Below are 19906 nucleotides of genomic sequence, written 5' to 3' on the forward strand. Positions count from 1 at the left end.
ATCAAAGAAAAAGTGCAATTAAGGAAGGTGTAAAATAGAAGTCATCATCCATATTAACATTAAAGTCAGCTAACATGTCTTACACGAACAAATAAGTGATAAGTAGCTAATAATGAGCCAGTAAAGTTTACTGGGGACTTTTCCCTAATGGCATATTTACACTGAAATAGAAATCATCATCCACACTAAAATTTAAAGTCAGCTAACATGTCTTACAGTAACAAATAAGTACTAAGTATCCAATGATGAGCCAGTAGAGTTCACTGGAGACCTTTACCTAATGGCATATTCACACTTAAATAGAAGTCATCATCTACTGAAACTGAAAGAACTAACATGACTTGCACAAACAAGTAAGTATTAAGTAGCCAATGATGAGCTAGTAGAGTTCACTAGAGACCTTTACCTAATGGCATATTCACACTTAAATAGAAGCCATCATCTACTGAAACTGTAAGAGCTAACATATCTTGCACGAACAAGTAAGTATTAAGTAGCCAATGATGAGCCGGTCAAGTTTACTGAGGATCTTTTTCTAATGGCATAATTACACTAAAATAGAAGTCATCATCCACATTGTCTTACAGTAACAAATAAGTACTAAGTAGCCAATAATGAACTAGTAAAGTTCACTGAGGACCTTTTCCTAATGACATAATTACACTAAAATAGAAGTCATCATCCATACTGAAATTTAAAGTTAGCTAGCATGTCTTACATGAATAATAAGTACTAAGTAGCTAATCATGAGTCAGTAAAGTTTACTGGAGACCTTTCCCGAATGACATATTCACACTAAAATAGAAGCCATCATCCATTGAAACTTAAAATAAGATAATGTGTCTTGCACGAACAAGTAAGTACTAAGTAGCCAATAGTAAAGTTCAATGGGGAATCTTTCCCTAATAACATATTCACACTAAAATTGAAGTCATATATCATTCACGTTGAAATTGAAAGTTAGGTAAGTACTAACATGTCTTATACGAACAAAAAAGTACTAAGTAGCTAATAATGAACAAGTAGAGTTCACTGGGAACTTTTTTCTACTGACATATTTACACTAAAATAGAAGCTATATATCATTCACATTTAAAAATCATTATTGTCTATTGAAAAATTTGGGATCAACAAAACAAGTATACTTTCAAAAATTAATTTCCTCATGTGCAATATATTGTATTCCATATTAAGCAATTTCTTTTCAGATATCAACTTCCCAATCAATTTAGATATCTAGGTTTTCAATCACCAGATTTTATGAGTTAAAATTACAATTTAAATACATTTTCTTTCAATTTTTGTGAATCCAATTTAATTTTTGACTTTTCAAATTAACTTGTTAATGTAAGGTAACTAATTTTCCATTAATTTTATTAAATTTATTTATTAAAAGCTTGAAATATTACTTCAATTTACCAGATTTCATGGATTATAATTACGATATTAATATATATATATATATACACACCACATTAATTCTCCATCCAAAATATATAAATTTTTTGGACGAATTATATATATATATACACACACACACACACACCCATATTTTTTTTGAATATGTATAATGAAAAAAAAATCCAAAATAATGAAAAAGAAAAGAAAGGAAAAAAAACCAAACAATATTTTTTTAGAAGAAAGTCAAAATAATTTAGAGCCGTTATATATTCAACAACATATATATATATATATATATATATTGACGAATTATAGATAAATATATATATATTCACAAAAATATATAAATATAAATTTTTTTTAGACAAATTATATATATATATAATAAAAAAATTAAATAATGTATATTTTCTAGAAAAAAAGCTAAAATAATTTAGAGCCATTAGATTTTGAAATGATAAGATAGTCTTTTTATTCAAGAATGACATGACATAATTTGATAAATTAGTGAGGTATATAGGTGACATGGCTTGACACCTAGAATTGAGGCCACAAATCTTAAGCCTCATTGAGGCCCTATATCATTGCCCGACTCGATAACCTTGTCATTTTGATTACTTGCGTTCACATTTGCCTAAATAGAAATTAACTTCAAAGGAACAGAATGAAGAAGTTGGTCACCATTTTAATCATGGATAAAGCCTAGCTAGATAAGAAAAAACACCTTGTATGCAAATTAATAGCAAAAAAGCATATCCAGGCTTTTCAAAGTCTGGGAAAGGAAAAACAATAAACTGCGGAATATGCATGGTTAATAGATTACATTAAAGTTGCCAACCAAAAGAAATTTGTGATTAGGGCTTGAAATTTGTGTTTCCGTGACATAATAATTAATTCCTTTCCCTTAGCTATATAACCTTCTCAGCAGCAGTCAGTAATCCATAGTTTCTTTGTCTACTTTTCTTGATTTCTTGTCTTAGCCTTGCTTGAGTTTATTCTCACCATGGAAGGAGGCAAGAAAACAAAAGGCAGGCAAAAGATTCCAATAAAAAAGACTGAGAACGCTGACGAACGTCAAGTGACGTTTTCTAAAAGAAATCTGGCGTTATAAAAAAAGCCAGTGAAATGTCGACCCTCACTGGTGCACATGTTTGTTTAGTGATATTCTCCGAGGCCGGGAAACCCTACTCTTTCGGCAGTCCCTCTATTGAATCTGTAGACGGCCGAGTCTTGCCGGAGCTACAAAACCAAAACCAAATTAGTGATGATGCCCGGGCTGCACTTGAGGCTAATCGTCAGGCAAGAGTCGACGGTATCCTCAGGATACACAACGACTTAGAAAGCAAGCTGAAAGAAGACAGAGATCGAGCAAAGGAGCTTCGGAAAAGAGAAAGGGCTAGAACAAGCAAAGATCAGGGCGGCCCTTGCTGGTGGGAGAAACCTATGGAGGGACTTGAGTTGGCGGAACTCAAACAGATGCATTCTTCATTTGAACGTCTCCAGAATTATCTATCCTCCTATCTCACCGCCTCTGCTGGTGGCTCCTCATCTGGCGGCGCAACCGGTATCCCTCCTGGTACATTGCCTGCACGCTTCGGATTGGAGTAGTGGCAGTCATTAGGTACCGTGGTTAAGGGGGCTCTTATTTGATTTCTCTGGTTTGGAAAATTCTACTGTACATGTATTAATATTATATATATATATATATATATATATTTTGAACTAATAAAATTTCATTGATATAAAACTCATGCCAAGAAGGCTATTACATACCCATCCGCTGACACATAACAATGGCCAGACAAGAATTCGTGGAGGAGCCACAGTGGTACATAGGATAGACCAACTATATTCGAACTTATCGCTCACTTATTTAAAGTGAACCTATAACTATGAGCTTATCTCGCATAGTAATAGGCTAGTTAAAACAAAACTAATTAAAAAAAGTGTATAAAAACCCACTGCTCATTCTAGACACAAGAGATCCCGGCCAAGAACTTGATTTCAGTGCCGCAGCCGCAGCCCACGGCCCAAGGAACCCAAGAAACCGCCAGCATGCTATCCCTGCCATCGGAGTCGCCGACAGTCGATCAACCAGCCATCTAGCAGCCCGCTTCACCGATATCAGCAGCTCTACCCCGCCAGCACATAGTGGCGCGCGTCCATCCTTCATATTGATTTCTGGTCCAAACATATCAAAACCCAAGGACCCAAGATCCGCATCGCCGCCATAACCAGTGGCATCGACTGCATCACTATCTTCTTCAATAAAACCCGGTCTTATATCGACGACTGCATCGTCGTACCATAGTCGCAAACCCCCAGCAGCCTCAGGGAATCGCAGCCACATGAGCGTCACACCGATCCCAGCCATTTGAAGAGCCAACTCAAACAAGGAAATCGGGTCACCATCGTGGGTGAAGCGTTCCACCCTTTCACCACCGCCATGGCTTTCGCTAGCCCAAATCACCAGGGCCTCAGAACCACCACCACCATGACCATCAACAATAGGGATCAGATTTGGCAAAAGAAGATTAATGAAAGGGTAGAGACGCCCGGAGATTGGAAACCGGCCGTAGCCGCTATGCCCCTCGCCAGCAGGAGGAGACGGGGTTAGAGTCAGCGCGAGGTAGCGAGAATAGGGTTTTCTCCATATTCTTGTTGTATTAATATATTAATCAAGTAGACTATATTTGATATAAAGATAGACTAACATCATGCCTAAGTAGACAAACTTGACTTGATCTCAAATTAGTTTACCTCTGTATCAAGCTAATCTATCTCTATATAGAACTAGTGTACTTGATGTATATATACATTAATGTACCGTAGACGAATCCTAATTTCATAATTTTATCAACAATTAAAATAAAAAGATTTCTATATGTTTTCCTTTATTTTCTTAATAAAAATTATGAGATCTTTTCCCAATTATTTTTAAGAATATGGCTGGCTTCGTATATTGATGAACACCGAACCTAATACGCACTATCACCAGAGAAAGGATATGGTGTTAAAATTGAGTTGAATTCTCTTTCTTTTCATCCATATGGCATCATTTTCTATAGTACATCAATATACTGATACACCAAGTAAACTAAGTTCGACACAATAGTAGACTTAATTAGTGTTGATACAATGGTAGACTAGCTACTTCAATATAGAAATAGAGTAATCACAAACTATATATATAGCCTACTAATATATGGAGTAAGCCTACATCTAAATCGAACTAGTTTACTCATAACATTTCATCCACGATCCAAATAATTCAATGCTAGAATAGAATATGCATGATCGTATCACAAATTATTACATGCTCCAAAATATGTGCCATGTACATTGAATCAAATGTTCACTTGCACGAGGTAGATTATGCATATAATATAACACAACTATATTTATTGCATACTCTGGAGTACTGTACATACTCGTTATTATTGGCGATCATAACACAAATTATTACATGCAGAACAAGTTGGAATATGCTCGATTGTCATCACTAATAGTAAACATGAAAGAGAGTTCAGACGTATACAAACAAATAAAGATATAAAAATAGTATAAGACTATCTGTGGTGCTCGGCTCACAGAAAATCCATGTCCTCTAATCATGTTAATAAACAATATGTTTGTCTTCTTGATTTTTTTTTTTTAAAGAAAGTTTCATTTTACCTGAATTTTACATCCTAATTAAATTATTTGTGCCCTTATATTTCTAATTTCATCATGGGTATACCTGTACTTGCTAAATTCAATATTCATGTTCAATCCTTAGCTTTTTTTCCCAAACATTGTGCTATCGATATATTTGAAATTTTTATTACTTACGCACTTTGGAGCCCATTAGAGCCACGTCGTTTTCACTTTACAAAGTATTTGACAGAAAAACTAAGGACTTGACATGATTGACTAAATAGGAGAGCATAAAAGTACATGTGATGAAATTAAAAGTGCATAAGCACACTACTGATTTAAGGTGTAAAGGTTAGAGATATAAAATAAAATTAACCTATTTTCTTATTAAATATATTGAAACTAAAATTTAAGATCCAAATCATTAACCATCTTGGCATCCTCTCAATGCCCACTTTGCCCATCTATTTGATTTATGAGAAAAATTCAGCCGCCGTCCCTAAATTATTCGACCAAGGTCAACTTAATACCCAAACTCTCAAACGTACCAATGTGATACCCAAAGACTTATATTGACATTGACGTGATACCTCTGTCTAATTTCCGTGACAGCGCCGTCTATTTGCTGACGTGGCAAGCACGTGGAGAAAAAAAATAAAAATAAAAATTAAATGACCAATTTACCCTTTTTGTGTTAATTCAAAAAAAAAAATCATTTCTTTTTCTTGTTTTGGATTTTGTTCTAGCCAAACCGCCACAACCTCTTATGCAACCTCCACCACCACATTTCCTTGATTACCTGACAACGTCATCAGCCACCACATTGACATCGTTCTGAACGTGTTCCCCAAGCTGGAGGACGACCCTCGCAACTGGACCCGCCTCCGTCGTCTCCAATTTTGTCTCCTTCGCCTCCTGGTGGCTGGTCAACCCTCCACAAGCTCGCCGTCTATTTCCCCGGCTTCCTCCACTCCTTGTCCTCTTTGAGAATTTCTATTTCCACCTTGAACGCAAGCTCGGCCCTGACGACAGTTACCTCCCCCAATCCTAATCAGAGCCCTGCTCCAGCCAAATTCACCAACCGCCACCGCCGCTGCCAGCTTTAGATTGCGCTTGGTCTCTCTACAACGATCTCTATTTCAATATGGTTTACGACCAATCCAAATCAGACGTTGTTCCTGCCCCCAAGAACGAGAACGGCGTTGTTTCAATGGGCAGTGAGTTTCTTATTCAAAAAAAGGTGAAAGATTTGCAGGTTGATGAAGTCGCATTTGGCTTCCCGAGTCTGGAATCTGAGCCGCGAGCAAGGCAACAAGCTTCTCCACAGCCAATTTCTTAGCGGTTAACTCTACATTCGCTGCGACGGTTGATGTTCCGCTTCTCTTCAATTTGAACACAACCAATCATAATCACAGACCCAATAACCAAAACATCAACCATCCTTAATATCACACACCCATAATTTACTATAGTAAAAAAAAAATCTTTAGCAGCAAAATGATGCATCTGGCAGTGGGAGGAGACAGTGTTGGGAAGAAGAAGAAGAATGGGAGAGAGAGAAAGAGAGATCTGTTCAATAATATTTTTTTTCTTTCATTAGTTAGCAAGTGAAAGACTATTCTGCCCTTGATAAAAATATTACATATCTGACACATGCTTGCCATGTTAGCAAATAGACGACGCCGTCACAAAAATTAGATGGCGGTATCACGTCAATGTCAATATAAGTCTTTGGGTATCACATTGGTACGTTTGAGAGTTTGGGTATCAAATTGGTCTTGGCAGAATAATTTGGGGACAGTGGCTGAATTTTTCTCTTGATTTATATACTTTCCTACTCTCACTGAATAGTATTGTTGTACCGGAAAACTATTTATTACAAGAAACATGTGCACTAATCAATGTCACGATAATCAATGCACATATTGAGGCCTTTTTCAGTACATTCTCTTTCAATGTGCCAAGACTAATTTGATACCCAAACTATTTAGCCACTAAATGTCACGATATTCACGGTGAGTAAATTCACCTCTGAGAATATTCACATCCAAGCACATTCTCTTTCAATTCATATGATAGCTGGGATTATTTTCTAGCTATTGTTGGTGGATGTGTTCTACATAAGGTCAAAGCTAATTAGCATCCAAACGAGTCTTAATTTAGTGGTTCTTGCCTTGGATCTAGTTAGGCCTCATTAGAGGTGGCAAACGGGCCACTAAGCACGAGCACGGCACGGGCCCGGCACGCTTAAAAGCGGCCCGGCACGGCACGTTAGAATAACGGGTCGGGCTGGGCCTAAGAATATTGGCCCATTGGCCCGGCCCGGCCCGAGCCCGTAATGGGCCAAGCACGGCCCGAGCACGACATATTGTGGGCCGGCCCGTTATAAACACAAAATTTCATTTTGTTTTTAAAAATATTAAAAAAATACAATGATGAGATTTGAATATGAGACATTTTTATTTAAAATATCATGGCAATTCCACCAATATTTTTTTTTATATTGTCAAAATAATGAAACAAAACATTATATCCTTGTTTTGACATAAGTATTTTTTCTAAATATTAAATATATGTTTATTAATAAAGACTAATCTCATAATAATACAACTATAGAATGAAGGAAAGAATAATAGATACAAAATCTTCATTATATTAATAAAGATTAATCTCACAATAATATACTAAAAACAATATATTTTGAGTTTTTTTTTCTTCTTTCTTTCTTATAGTGGAATATAAAAAATTATTAGAAATCTAATCTTAAAAAGCTAAGATTAAGAAAAACGTTGTAGAACTTAATTTATTTTAATTTTCTAAATAGTTAAATAAAATTAATTTTTATTTGTTCAAATTAAGATCTTAAAATCGTGCTTTATAGTGGGTAGGCACGAGCACGGCCCGTTATTGACCTGGCACAAGCACGGCCCGACACGATATGGGCTCGGGCCATGGGCTGGGTCGGGCTTAATGTTTAAGTAAATGGGTCGGCACGATAATAAATGGGCCAGGCCGGCCAGTTTGCCACCTCTAGGCCTCATCAATAAGCCGGGCCGGCCCATTCATAGCGGGCTTGGGCCAGGTCGGGCCTTACTATATTTTTAAATAGTAGCGGGCCGGGCCGGGCCGGTCCGAGTTTTATTGTAAATTGAAGAATCCAAGCCCGTCCATATAAAGCGGGCCTTGCGGGCTTTTGCTGGCCGAGCCTTGTGGGCTTTTTTGGGCCTGGCCTTGCGGGCTTTATTTACATATAAATCTTTAAAGATACTAATTTTTTTATAAACTTATATTTATATATCATACACTCCAAAGAGCAACGTCTACCAATTCAAAGAAAATAAAAAAACTAACCGTTGGATATGATCATTACAATAAATTATGAGTGTGGTAAAAAATTTAGTCAATTTCACCATATTTTCGGATCCGATCGAATTGGTTAACCGTCGTCACTTGTATGTTTTCTTGGTTGACTGATGGTGTAACAACTGCGAAACGTGCTTATTTTTCTACATCACGTCTATAAATATTCCATCGATGGATATGTGTGGACATAAGATAAAAATTTCAATTTTAATTATAAAGACGTTTACCAATTTGCCTCTTAAAGTTGTATGACTTATATGTTGCATTTAAATTGTTGAGGTTCACTCTAAAGCAACCATGAAGTGAAAAATGAATTTAGAGAAATCAACCGCTTGATAGAGAGATTGTAATGTTTTATGGTGGTTGGAAAAAGATTACAATCGCTCTATCGAGCGGTTGGTTTCTCGATCACCCAGTTTGGCCGGTTTGGCAAACGATCTATCCAAGGGTCATCAGGGTCAGGGCAAACTCATCAATTTAATTTAATTTATTTTATCAAATATATAACCATGGCTATGCAAGAGCACACATAATAGCAAATCAGAAGGGGGACAACAACTTTTGTATTATAGTTTTAATCGGCCGCTTTTGTATGAAATGATAAGGTTTTTTTTTTTTTTTTTAGAATAGTATGAAATGATACTTGTCAATTATACTAATAGAAATCAGTGCTTAACCGATAACCATCTCTTAGTAAGGAAATTCCATTTTATATATTTGAAGAAACTGAGGGAATTTCCCATTTTAAGAAATATGACTTGGGTGAAGTTGACGTGCTACATAACTGTTAAGCTAAAATCAACCAAAGTGATAAGTGTGTTACATAATTGTCAAATTAAAACCCAATAAACGAGAAACTTTTGTGATGAGCACATGCATAAATTAAAATAAATTTGTTACATCTAACAACTCACGTCACACGCAGCTTCATTTAAAAATTTTCCAATTATGAAGAAATAAATCAGAAAAAGAATAAAAAAAAGTTTATCTACAACAATATTATCCCCTTCTAAAACAGTGTGCCACACATATCAGCTGACTGGCGAGTTAGAATTGGTCAATGGTCAAACAATGCGATTCAAGACCGTCTTATCACGTTCTAAGACCAGGAAGAAGTGCACTTTTCACAATATTTTGAACAGGATTACTTTGGCAGCCAGGCCAGTTAACTCATCAAACTTTACAAACAACCATAACGAAAAGAGAGAGAATCAAATGAACAACGATGGTTCTTTATCAAACCAGAGCATTTAAACTCCATCGAATAATAATAATACCAGTGCATTTTAAAAACTTTAGAATCGACACTTGCACATTTGAATGACATTAACGGTTCTGTATCAAATTTATGCTCTGGTCCAAAAGCATCCACTAATTTTTTAAAGGAACAGCTCTGCTTTTATTAAAGGAAAAAGATGAGGATGAAAAAGACCACACACTAAAATCCAAGGGAAACAAGATTTAGAATCCCATCCGCAGGTGAACCTGCATAAAGCAAGGACTTGAAAAGATACTAGAATAGGCCTTGCATATTTTGAATGGGAAATCAAGCATACAAGAATCTGCAATGTACAGGAGAGAGGACTACCAAACGATACAAAAGCTTGAGCTGAATTCCAAGATACTATATGAGCAAGAATGCTCAAAGGTACCCATGTTTATACCAATCAGGCAAACGGATTACATTCAAATCCCCAATGAAAATGAATCAAAAGAACACTCTGCACAAAAACCCAAATTCAGCATCAACAACCAAACCAGGAAAAGAATGTAAAAAATCTACTTGCAGTAGCATGATTAAAAAAGCCCTTGGTGTTCCACACATTGAGTGCTGAGTGTCTCCTTTATACAGATACAGATACGGCTGTTGGTAACCAGTTTCAGACTTGTGTACTAGTAAGACATCTCCACTGCCTTGCACGGGGGCTGTTCTCTAAAAGCATCAGCAAACCCACATTGGCCGATAGTCCACACATGTACCTGAATTATTTTGAGAACATGATAAGAAAGCATAAAGGAATAAATAACCATGTTCAATCAAGAGAGCAAAAGAGTGCCAGAAGGCTGTGGGACACAAGGTTTTGCTCTGGGAGCTATTATAAGCTGCTATCTTTCATGTTGTCTACTGGAAAGAGCAACAAGTACAGATGTTTGTGGGACAAAGATTAGCTCTAAAGGCTTTAAGAAGTCTATTGCTAAGCACTACAAATTAGTGGACAAAGGTTAGGACACTGCTACAAGGAGGTGCCTGGCCTTTCTATTTTCAAATGTGCATTATTTTCAATTAATCATCAAAAAGAAATTAAAAGGACCGTGTCAATTATAAGCTAAAATTTATATCCACTATGGTGTCAAGAACCACTACTTACTTGCTTCGACGGGCTCTCCTTCTCCAGAAAACAAAGGACTTGACCCACTGCACACAACAAACAAGTGCTAATTCAAATGATGATCCATGTTAGAAATATATATTTCATTTGCCTCAAATAAATCCAAAATTACCTTAAAAACTGACATGAATGAAAAGCCAGATTGCTTCTTCACAATCACTCGTCCATCTGGTGACATGTCTTTACACAAGTGTTGAGCTATTTCTTTGAGTAACACCAGTTGAGCTTTATCAGTTCGCATCGAAAGCATTGTTTGCCTCATTGACTCCCTGTCAGCCTCAAGTGCCTGAAGCCTCATATAGAGCTTCATGATATCAGGATCCTCGGCATGGTGAAGTGACCCTCTTGGTGTAGTTACGTAATCCCCATAGATCCCAGCTCCAGCTTTGGCCTCAGTAAAACCACTGTATGGTGCTCCATTATGAACAGAGTCAATGGTATAAACTCTGTCACACATGTCGTCTCCAATTTCTGATGCATTGTCCAACTTTCTCGTATATGAGTAGTCCTCAGGGTGGGAGACATTCTCTGCCCTCTTGAAGCTGCTGCTATACCTAGGAGATTCAGCAAAGAAATCTGCACCGGCTTCTCTTACAATCGCTGAATATGGAGTCGAATCATTTGAAACCATCCTGGAATGTCTTGACCGCCTAGGAGAATGGCCAATCACCCCCTTTTCATATATGTGCTTGGAACCCGAAAAATCCCCTTCCAACTGAGTGCTGCTCGGACACCTCTCCATCTGGTAGAGCCTATTTTCTAAATTCTTCAAATGATCTCGAGGAGTCTCACCAAATGCATATTTCTCAATATCTGCTACATCATCATCCTCCAAAGGACCTTGGGTCTCATTTATCTTGCATTTCAAAGGTGGGTATTCATAAACGGGAGTTGTGGGGAGATCATACTGGGATTCAACATCCCCCATGCTCTGGTTACGGCTGAGCACACTCCCTGCACCATCAGCCTCGGCCTCAGATAGCCCATAACTCATCATCCGATGTTTATAGGCCTGCACTTCACAGGTGAGTGCCTGAATTGTCTGCTCTCTCTTATACAATAGATCTTCCAATGCCAGAAGCTCCTGCTGGTCATGTGCCATCTTTTCCTCGACAAAGAGCTTGAACTGCCTGGCCTCCATCTGTATTTCAGCCTTCTCGCTCTGCAACCTCAGTATCATGGACATAGCCTCATTTGCAGCCGATGAAGCAGCATTCCTCTCCTCATCCAGTTCGGTGTACAAATCTTGTATTGTTTTCTGCTGGCTACTAAGAGTCTCACGCAGTGCATTACATTCGTGATCCATTTGGACTTTTGCATTGTAATAGACTTCCAACCCGGGTATAAAGAATCGGTTACCCTCCTCCTCCAACTCGGCATATTTCCTCTTGACCGACCGAATCCATGTCCCCGAGGAACCAGTCGTCAACGTGCAACTACATTCGCAATTGCAACATTTCGCCACATTCCTCGACGGGGACGGAAGTGCCTCCGACTCCATACACCCGATCCGCAATCAAAACCACACAACACCAGCCGAAAACAAACAGAATCACCCCATTCAACAAAACAGAAATCCTACCGTTGAGCTCCCCCGATCCTCCTCTCTATCTCTCTGCGAATCCCCCTCCTTCCTGCACCCCTACCACCAGTTATATTGTTCTTCACAGATCAACAATTCATACTCAAAAGCTCCTAAACAAAAATCAACAAAATCAAAACTAAACACACAAAAACAAATGCATATAACAACTCCGTTCTGTTTTTCGACGGAGTATGTATCAAATGAAAAGAGAAACAACTAGTACACAGCAAACACCATGCCTCTAATAATCACAGGTTCCCTCAAACCTGAGGGAACATGGAAAAAAAAGCTTCCTAATCCGCAATTGCCTAATCCGCGATTATGAAAAACTAAAAGCCTATTTCCCGGGGGAATAATCCACAGAGAAAGAAGAAAACAGAGCCACCAAGAGAACGAGATAAGAGGGAGGGAAAGAGAGGTACCTGGAAAGAGCTTGAAGAACAAAACCGCACAAAGTCGTGGAGAGCAGGAAGTGCAGGCCAAATTTTCCCGGAAAGAAAAAGCTTAATCCGGAGAAAATTTAGGATCTGAAGGAAGAAGAACAGCGAAACAAACAGAAAAGAAGAAGGCCGAGCTGGAATCCTCCCTCCCCCCCACTCCAAATTTAGAAGCCGCGCTTTGGAGGGAACCGAAAATCGAAATTGGGGGGGATATTACAGTCTCAGAGAATTGGGGAAACCCTAGATTTTTTTTCTTTTCCTGTTTGTTATTTTCAAAAACCAACTGCCCCCTTCCTGCTCTTTTGTTTTTTTTTGTATTTATTCATCTCGATTTCCGTGTTAGAGGAGAGAGAAGGAAATTTTATCAACAACAACCAAGAGAGGAGAGAGAGAGTGAGAGAGAGACGGAGGCGTTGGTTGGTTCAAGGAGGACGGGACCTTTTTGTTTGACTCCGGCTAGTTACAACTAATTACCGCGTCATTTTATACTCTGTTAGTTTTTTTTTACTGTTCGGTAAAATTCGGAATTGCGAAATAAACACGCACGATACACGTCGGGAAAATGTCAATAATTAGTGGTAATACCTGATTAACTGGTTGTGAGGGGTGTTTGACCGGGGGATTTTAACTTGATCCAAATTATGAAGTTGGCACTTGTGAGGTGGTTGTGATTGATTTAACTTGTTAATGCGTTTTGGGTTTTTTTTACTAAATTTGGCGTGGAGAGAGTATGCATCGGGAAGTTGGCACTTGCGAGGCGGTTTTGATACATTATCGTTACGTAATAAGTGTTAAAATTGGATAAACCAGATCGTGGTGCACTGATATAAACATGTCATTAATGAGATTAGTTCGACAGATTCTGATTGTAAAGGTGTGGTTGTGACATTTTTATTCAAATTATCGTTATCACGACTCTACTGAACGGCCAAAAAGCGACTCTTCTTCTTGTTTATCTCCTCATCTTTAACACATTCCTTTTATCACTCTGTTTGAAAATAAAATTAAAAAAGGTAAAATAAGCACAAGAACGTAAAACAATTCATTACTTACAAAATTTCAAATTAAAGATAGGAAATACGCTCAAATACTCTGCAAAGCAATTCACCATATGAAGAAATTGTTGATTAAACCTATATCAATAATATGGCCTTCAAAACTCAAATCATATTGAGAATAATGTGAAATCAATGATGATCATTCAAATCGCAACGGACAAACACATGGCAGAGTTTGAGATACTTGAGCATGGTGAGAAATCATAGAGTAAAAACGTTATTCCTATACTAGGTGTCTCCTTTATTAGACTTTGTCCAAAAAGCCAATGATGTGGCAACTTGTCATTGGTTAGTTCATAGTGCTTTATTGTTGAGTGATCAACTTTATGGTCAAGTGAAAACATTCTGTCATTTGAACACTTCACCTAATATAGATGTTAGGGATCAGAGATTCATTTGGTTAGGATGAGTGCATAGAGTAGCTAAAGTCTTGGGTGAGATTGTAAGGTCATCTCTAATAAGAGGGCCAAAACGAGGTCTCTAGTCATTTTTTCTAAATTATGAATTTGTTGTGGAAATGTCCAAAGAGCTATAAATGGGGCCAGGTCCAAAGAGGGGTGAGGAGAGCTGAAAATAGCCCTGAATGTAGCTCTTTGGCTTTTGTAGGACCCACATAGAACAAACATCAATTAAGCTTAATTGGACATGGCCGGCTGGCCGCTAATGGTGGCTCTTGTCTCAAAAATTAATTTTAGTCTAAGGAAAAACATCACCAATAGTCACTGAGTTATGACTTATTCGACACTTAACTCCCTGTATTTTCAACAATATCACTTAACTCACTCAGTTTTACATCCGTCTTTTACTTAACTCACTGTCGTTAATTCTACCGTTAAAAGCTATTAAAATTGAGGATATATTTGTCTAAACACTAAAAAAATGCATTTTTAACTTCTTCTTTTTTTTAAAAAAAAGACAATTTTTTTTCAAATTATATTTAAGTTAAAAAAATTATTTTTTATTAGAAATTTCAGAAAATTAAAAAAATTGAAAAAAAATCTAATAAATGTAGTTTTTTTAAGTTAAAAATGATTTTTAAGTGTTTTGAGAAATATACCCTCAATTTTAATGGCTTCTAAGGTAGAATTAACGGCAGTGAGTTAAGTGAAAGACGGATGTAAAACTGAGTGAGTTAAGTGATATTGTTGAAAATACAGTGAGTTAAGTGTCGAATAAGTTATAACTCAGTGACCATTGGTGATATTTCCCCTTAGTCTAAACTAAAATATTATTATAATAAAATAAAATCATAAAATTGAAAAACATAATGTAAAATCATAAAAAACGTGAAAAGACTAAAATTTAGCTTTGCCTTACTAGAGAGTAGAGATGGTTCACTTGTTCATGAATAAAGAATAATATTTATGAGGGCTAAATTATAACTCTGTGGCGCCAATATAGCTCCTTCCTACTAGATATGGCCTAAGATAGTTATAATTTGGTGACATTATGGAGGTTTATTGGTTAGGGTGAGTTTTATAGAGTACATTAAGTCGTATGGATGAGATTCTAAATAATAACAATTAGGAGACAGTATTTGTATAATTCTTTTTAAAACTTGATTGCTAATCATTGAATAATTTATTGGGCTATCCATCATCAGTAAAAGATGTTGCATATCGATCATACAACATTCCTAAAGTTGTGAAGGTATCCTTGAATATCTCATGGGTACAAGCTATAACTTCAACCATAAATCAAAGCTCGCACTTAACAACACGTACACTTATAATGTGTGGTTCGGTTGACATAGATGCGTATGGAGATCCGTAAATGTAAAATAAAGAATCTATTGTCTTCTAGCAATAAGAACTATTGCTACAAAACCTAGTTCTTAGATTTCTCCTATATTTTAATGTTCTTTTAGACTTAATACTATTGGTTTACCTTTTGTAAGGTGTTCTATTAAGCTTTTAACTACTTGTTTCATATTGCTTTATTCTCATTTGACATATGTTGATTCGTGATTGATACCTGTATTTACTTGGAATTGAGAAATTCATGAATCAAGGACAACCTTATTCTCATTTGACATATGATGATTCATGATTGATACCTGTATTTACTTGGAATGGAGAAATTCATGAATCAAGGACAACCTTAATGGGAGTGAGAAGGAATCGGATGTGAATAAATCATTCTCACTTGGCCGTTAACTAACCATATGTACAATTAAAATAGAAATGTAGCTGATTTTGTATTAAATTGTTTACTACTTATTTTGAGTCGAAATTAAAATTAGTTTGACTATTGAAATGCTCTTATTAAAACAAGTGGCCGAAATGTTACTCTACAAACAATAGATTATTATTGCACCTAAAATGATCAAAGCTTGTCAAACTTTTAATTTCGCTATATAAGAATTACTTTTTAATATTGACTCTTTAATATTGACCTCAGTTGATATTGAACACAGATACAAAAGTTTTTCTCCCTTACGTTGTGTATGTAGTTTGCATGTTCAGAGTTTTGCCCCTTTCAAAATGTACTGGCTAGCGTACGGTATATCTCATTATAGCAATTAATATTATCTTCCATGAGTATATCTCACTATAATTGAGGATCAAATTATCTATGCAGTCAATGCATTATTCGACTCGCATAGCTTTATATACGTGTTCAAACTTTATAAGTAAAAACTCTAGGACATTGTTTGAACCCAAAACGAGTATTTTGGCCTGACAAGGCGTGTTTTGGAGAAATTGAGTCAATGTCAGTGGCTCAAGCTATATATTGTCGACAAGTTCGAAATATATTATTTAGAGGCTAAATAAAGCATACCTGCATAATTATGGAAGATTATGCAAGCTGCAAGAAAAGGCACGCCCATGCGAATATTCATACTCCATTCAATTAAGGAATATGACATGCACGTGGGGAAGCATTCAACTACATTTCATGGTGGTCAACTGGAAAACCTATCATGATTCCATTAGTGCTTAATTGGAAAACCTATCATGATTCCATTAGTGTTTAATTGGAAAACCCATCATGATTTGTTTAAGGCCAACCATTGTGGCCTGATAGCCTATATATAGAGGCTATGACGAAGTAACAAGACACAATTCATCAATTAATCTCTACGATTAAATCCAAGCCTCTCTAGAGCAACCCCTCTCCTTCTTTTATCGGTGACCACACTCCAGTCCCAGAATCCTCAGGAGTCGACTGTCAGTGCCACCAAACCCTCTGTCAACGTGCTTCGGTCCTAGTCTCCTTGGGAGCTTACTGTAGTACCGCGACCACAATGGTTACGGAACCAGCCAAGCAAGAGTAACGCCCTCGCAAACCAGCCAAGCTAAAGTCACTCTTTAGCAAGTTCTCCCCACTTCCCAATGATTTTCGCTATGCTCGATCTACGACGTCGAGTATCGATTGTGTGATTTTGAAGAAGCTTAGCAAAAGTCCTCACCACGAGGCACAAAGAATCCCGCGACGAGGTTGGTGCTCTCCTCGTCCACAATCGCTCAAAAGAAATCAGGTTAAGGGACACCCCCGACGACCGCACCCAAACGGTGCTAGCACGCCCGCGCAGAAAAGAGACTGTTGACCAGCTACAACAAATTTGGAGCCAAACAGACATAAAAAAAAATAGTGAAAATAAAAACGGTAAAACAAACACAGTTATTTAGATATATAGATGATGAGAGATGTTCTAAAGAGGATATCTTCAAACTTAAAATTTGAGGAACATCATATATATTTCTATTATCTAATTTAATGATCGAAGCCATGCATTTTGTAGTTTCCTATTTCCTACAAAAAATTATCCCAAGTAGAAACCATTTAGCCATTTGATTGCATAGATGACAAAAACTGTTTAGCCCATTTGGTTTCTATATAATGGGCTTGTATAGATGACTGCGTCTTGCTCACCTAAATGATAGTTTTAAGGGACTGTGCGGGACAAATTCATCTCAACCGCATGTATTAAATTTAAAAGCTGAAATAATAACTTAAAACTGTGCATTTATTTTCAAATGTTATATTCACTTATCCATCACAGTCCCTTAAAAACATCTCTTAGGTAAGCAGGCTTCATTATTAGTTTTTGGTATAAAAAAAAATGCACTATGGTGGGAGCATTCCTAATATCTACTCCCAATATTGGTTAACAAACTTCTAGTTATTTCATCGGAACAGATTATTTCCATAATTCCATTAATATGGGACCCACATCTATTTCCGTACGTGTTAGTAAACACTAGTTGACTCTCATTTGAAATTAGTCACTTCATTCTAATTAAGTAAACTTGTCATACATTGTACATTTCAAATTTATTATTATTTATTTGCTTAATACCAACTGAGATTGAATATATTGTACCCGTTGGTCTTCAATTTGGCTTATTGATGTTAGATTTAGAAGGAAATCATACATCCTTCGTTCACCTTTCCACTCACACGCCCGTAGACACCAACTCGATCATCATTCATCAAGCATATATTGTGATGATACTGAATAACTTCTAACACCCATAATATATGACTTGTTGACTCATCCTTAGGGGGAAATATATGGAGAACAATGGCCAGACACATATATGCTATGGAGAATTCCATAAATGGTCACTCAACTATGACTCATTCGACACTTTGATCACTGAAGTTTCAAATATATCACTTTGGTCACTCAACTATTACACTGTCAATCACTTAAGTCACTTTGTTAATTTTTTTCATTAAAAAAAATTATAAAAAATACTCTTTGGGTGACTTAAGTGATTGACAGTGTAATAGTTGAGTGACTAAAGTGATATATTTGAAACTTCAGTGACCAAAGTGTCGAATGAGTCATAGTTGAAATGACCATTTGTGAAATTTTCCCTATATGCTAAACACACAGGCACTTCGGTTGCATTGAATAAGGGACAACTCTAAACTAATCCAGTGGTCAAACCAAATCTATAAACCCTAATTCTCCCTCTTTATTTCTTTTTTGCACAAGCTTTCACATTTCACTCGCATCTCTTCTTTCTCCCACCACAACTTTTTTTTTTTTTGGTCTAAACTCCCACCACAACTAATTCACCTTGATTGAAGCACCTTTGTACACATTTCCAATTCTAGAACACTTCCTGAACATATTAGCGCTTGAGCGTAACCAGTACATGAGTCGTCTGCTCTCTCCAAATTCTAGTCATCATGGCTTGAGGTTCTGTCGACGTCGTAAGGCATTGGTTCCAGTTCAATTTATTAGGAGATTATTTCTCCGTCTCTCGCTACCTGTTGATCATCACCGACATTGATAAATGTCGGTGGCCATCAAGACATGTGCGATGTGCGATTGTTTCAAGACCACTGTGGGTTGTTTGCACTACCAAAATCACATCTCCCTGGTGTAGAGGTGCAGTCACCGACATGTTTGTTTTCGGGCTCTGAAATTTGGCAGCATGAGGCATTGGGATTTAGGTAACACGATTGGTATGAAGATTTCGTCTAGGTAGGGCAGGTCTCAAATTTGATGAGACTTGCCTACAAAATCAAGATTGGATATTGATCATATTCTAAGTCCATTTCTGATTTGGACCTGGGATTCGGGTCCTGCGATAAGTTTGATTCTATTTAGATTTTGCCCTTCACTTCATTTGACGAACAATAGTTTTGATGCTTGTTAATTTGGTGGATTGATGAACACTACACTCTATGAGTCACTGTGCCAGCGTGCTGTGAGTACCACAATTGCGTGCTTAGGTGAGTAGTTTGATTTGTACTAGGGTGAATATAGTATGGATTAGTCTTTTGCTTTCTTCTTTAAAGCAGTCCATATTTGTTTAATTCACAACTCTCAAGATCATGACAATGATTTCCACATTCTTGTTGGTAATTATCTCGAGGATGCTGCAGCTTCTGCTCAAATTACATATATAGTTGTTTTAGAGTTGTGCTCAACTTCTCCTATAATAGGACATGTTATTGGTGTAGTACACCTTTTAATAGGTTCTACATGCTCTAGCTTCAAGCTGTTTGTGGCTTGTATCTGCTTCCAAGGTTGTGCGAAATATCATTCTAAATTATTACAATCGTTAAAAA

General features: G+C 36.9%; 2 protein-coding genes across 4 annotated transcripts; one reads left to right on the plus strand and one right to left on the minus strand.

Moving 5' to 3' along the window:
• Positions 1–2526: 2526 nt before the first annotated feature.
• LOC112194313 (agamous-like MADS-box protein AGL61) lies at positions 2527–3009 on the plus strand. The gene has a single exon (XM_024334565.1). The coding sequence runs from the start codon at positions 2527–2529 to the stop codon at positions 3007–3009; it is 483 nt and encodes a 160-aa protein (XP_024190333.1).
• A 6813-nt stretch (positions 3010–9822) lies between these two features.
• Positions 9823–13233, minus strand: LOC112192280 (myosin-binding protein 7). Of its 3 annotated transcripts, none has more exons than XM_024331934.2 (4): positions 12798–13233; positions 10903–12424; positions 10770–10816; positions 9823–10380 (listed from the first exon to the last, which is right to left on the minus strand). In XM_024331934.2, the coding sequence occupies exons 2-4, from the start codon at positions 12289–12291 to the stop codon at positions 10281–10283; spliced, it is 1536 nt and encodes a 511-aa protein (XP_024187702.1). In that variant the 5' UTR covers positions 12292–12424; positions 12798–13233; the 3' UTR covers positions 9823–10280. The 3 variants fall into 3 exon arrangements, with proteins under 3 accessions (XP_024187702.1, XP_024187703.1, XP_024187701.1); XM_024331935.2 differs by having other exon boundaries at positions 10903–12432; XM_024331933.2 differs by having other exon boundaries at positions 10903–12485.
• Positions 13234–19906: the final 6673 nt, after the last annotated feature.

Source organism: Rosa chinensis, chromosome 3 (assembly GCF_002994745.2).
Source record: "Rosa chinensis cultivar Old Blush chromosome 3, RchiOBHm-V2, whole genome shotgun sequence".
Lineage (NCBI taxonomy): Eukaryota > Viridiplantae > Streptophyta > Magnoliopsida > Rosales > Rosaceae > Rosa > Rosa chinensis.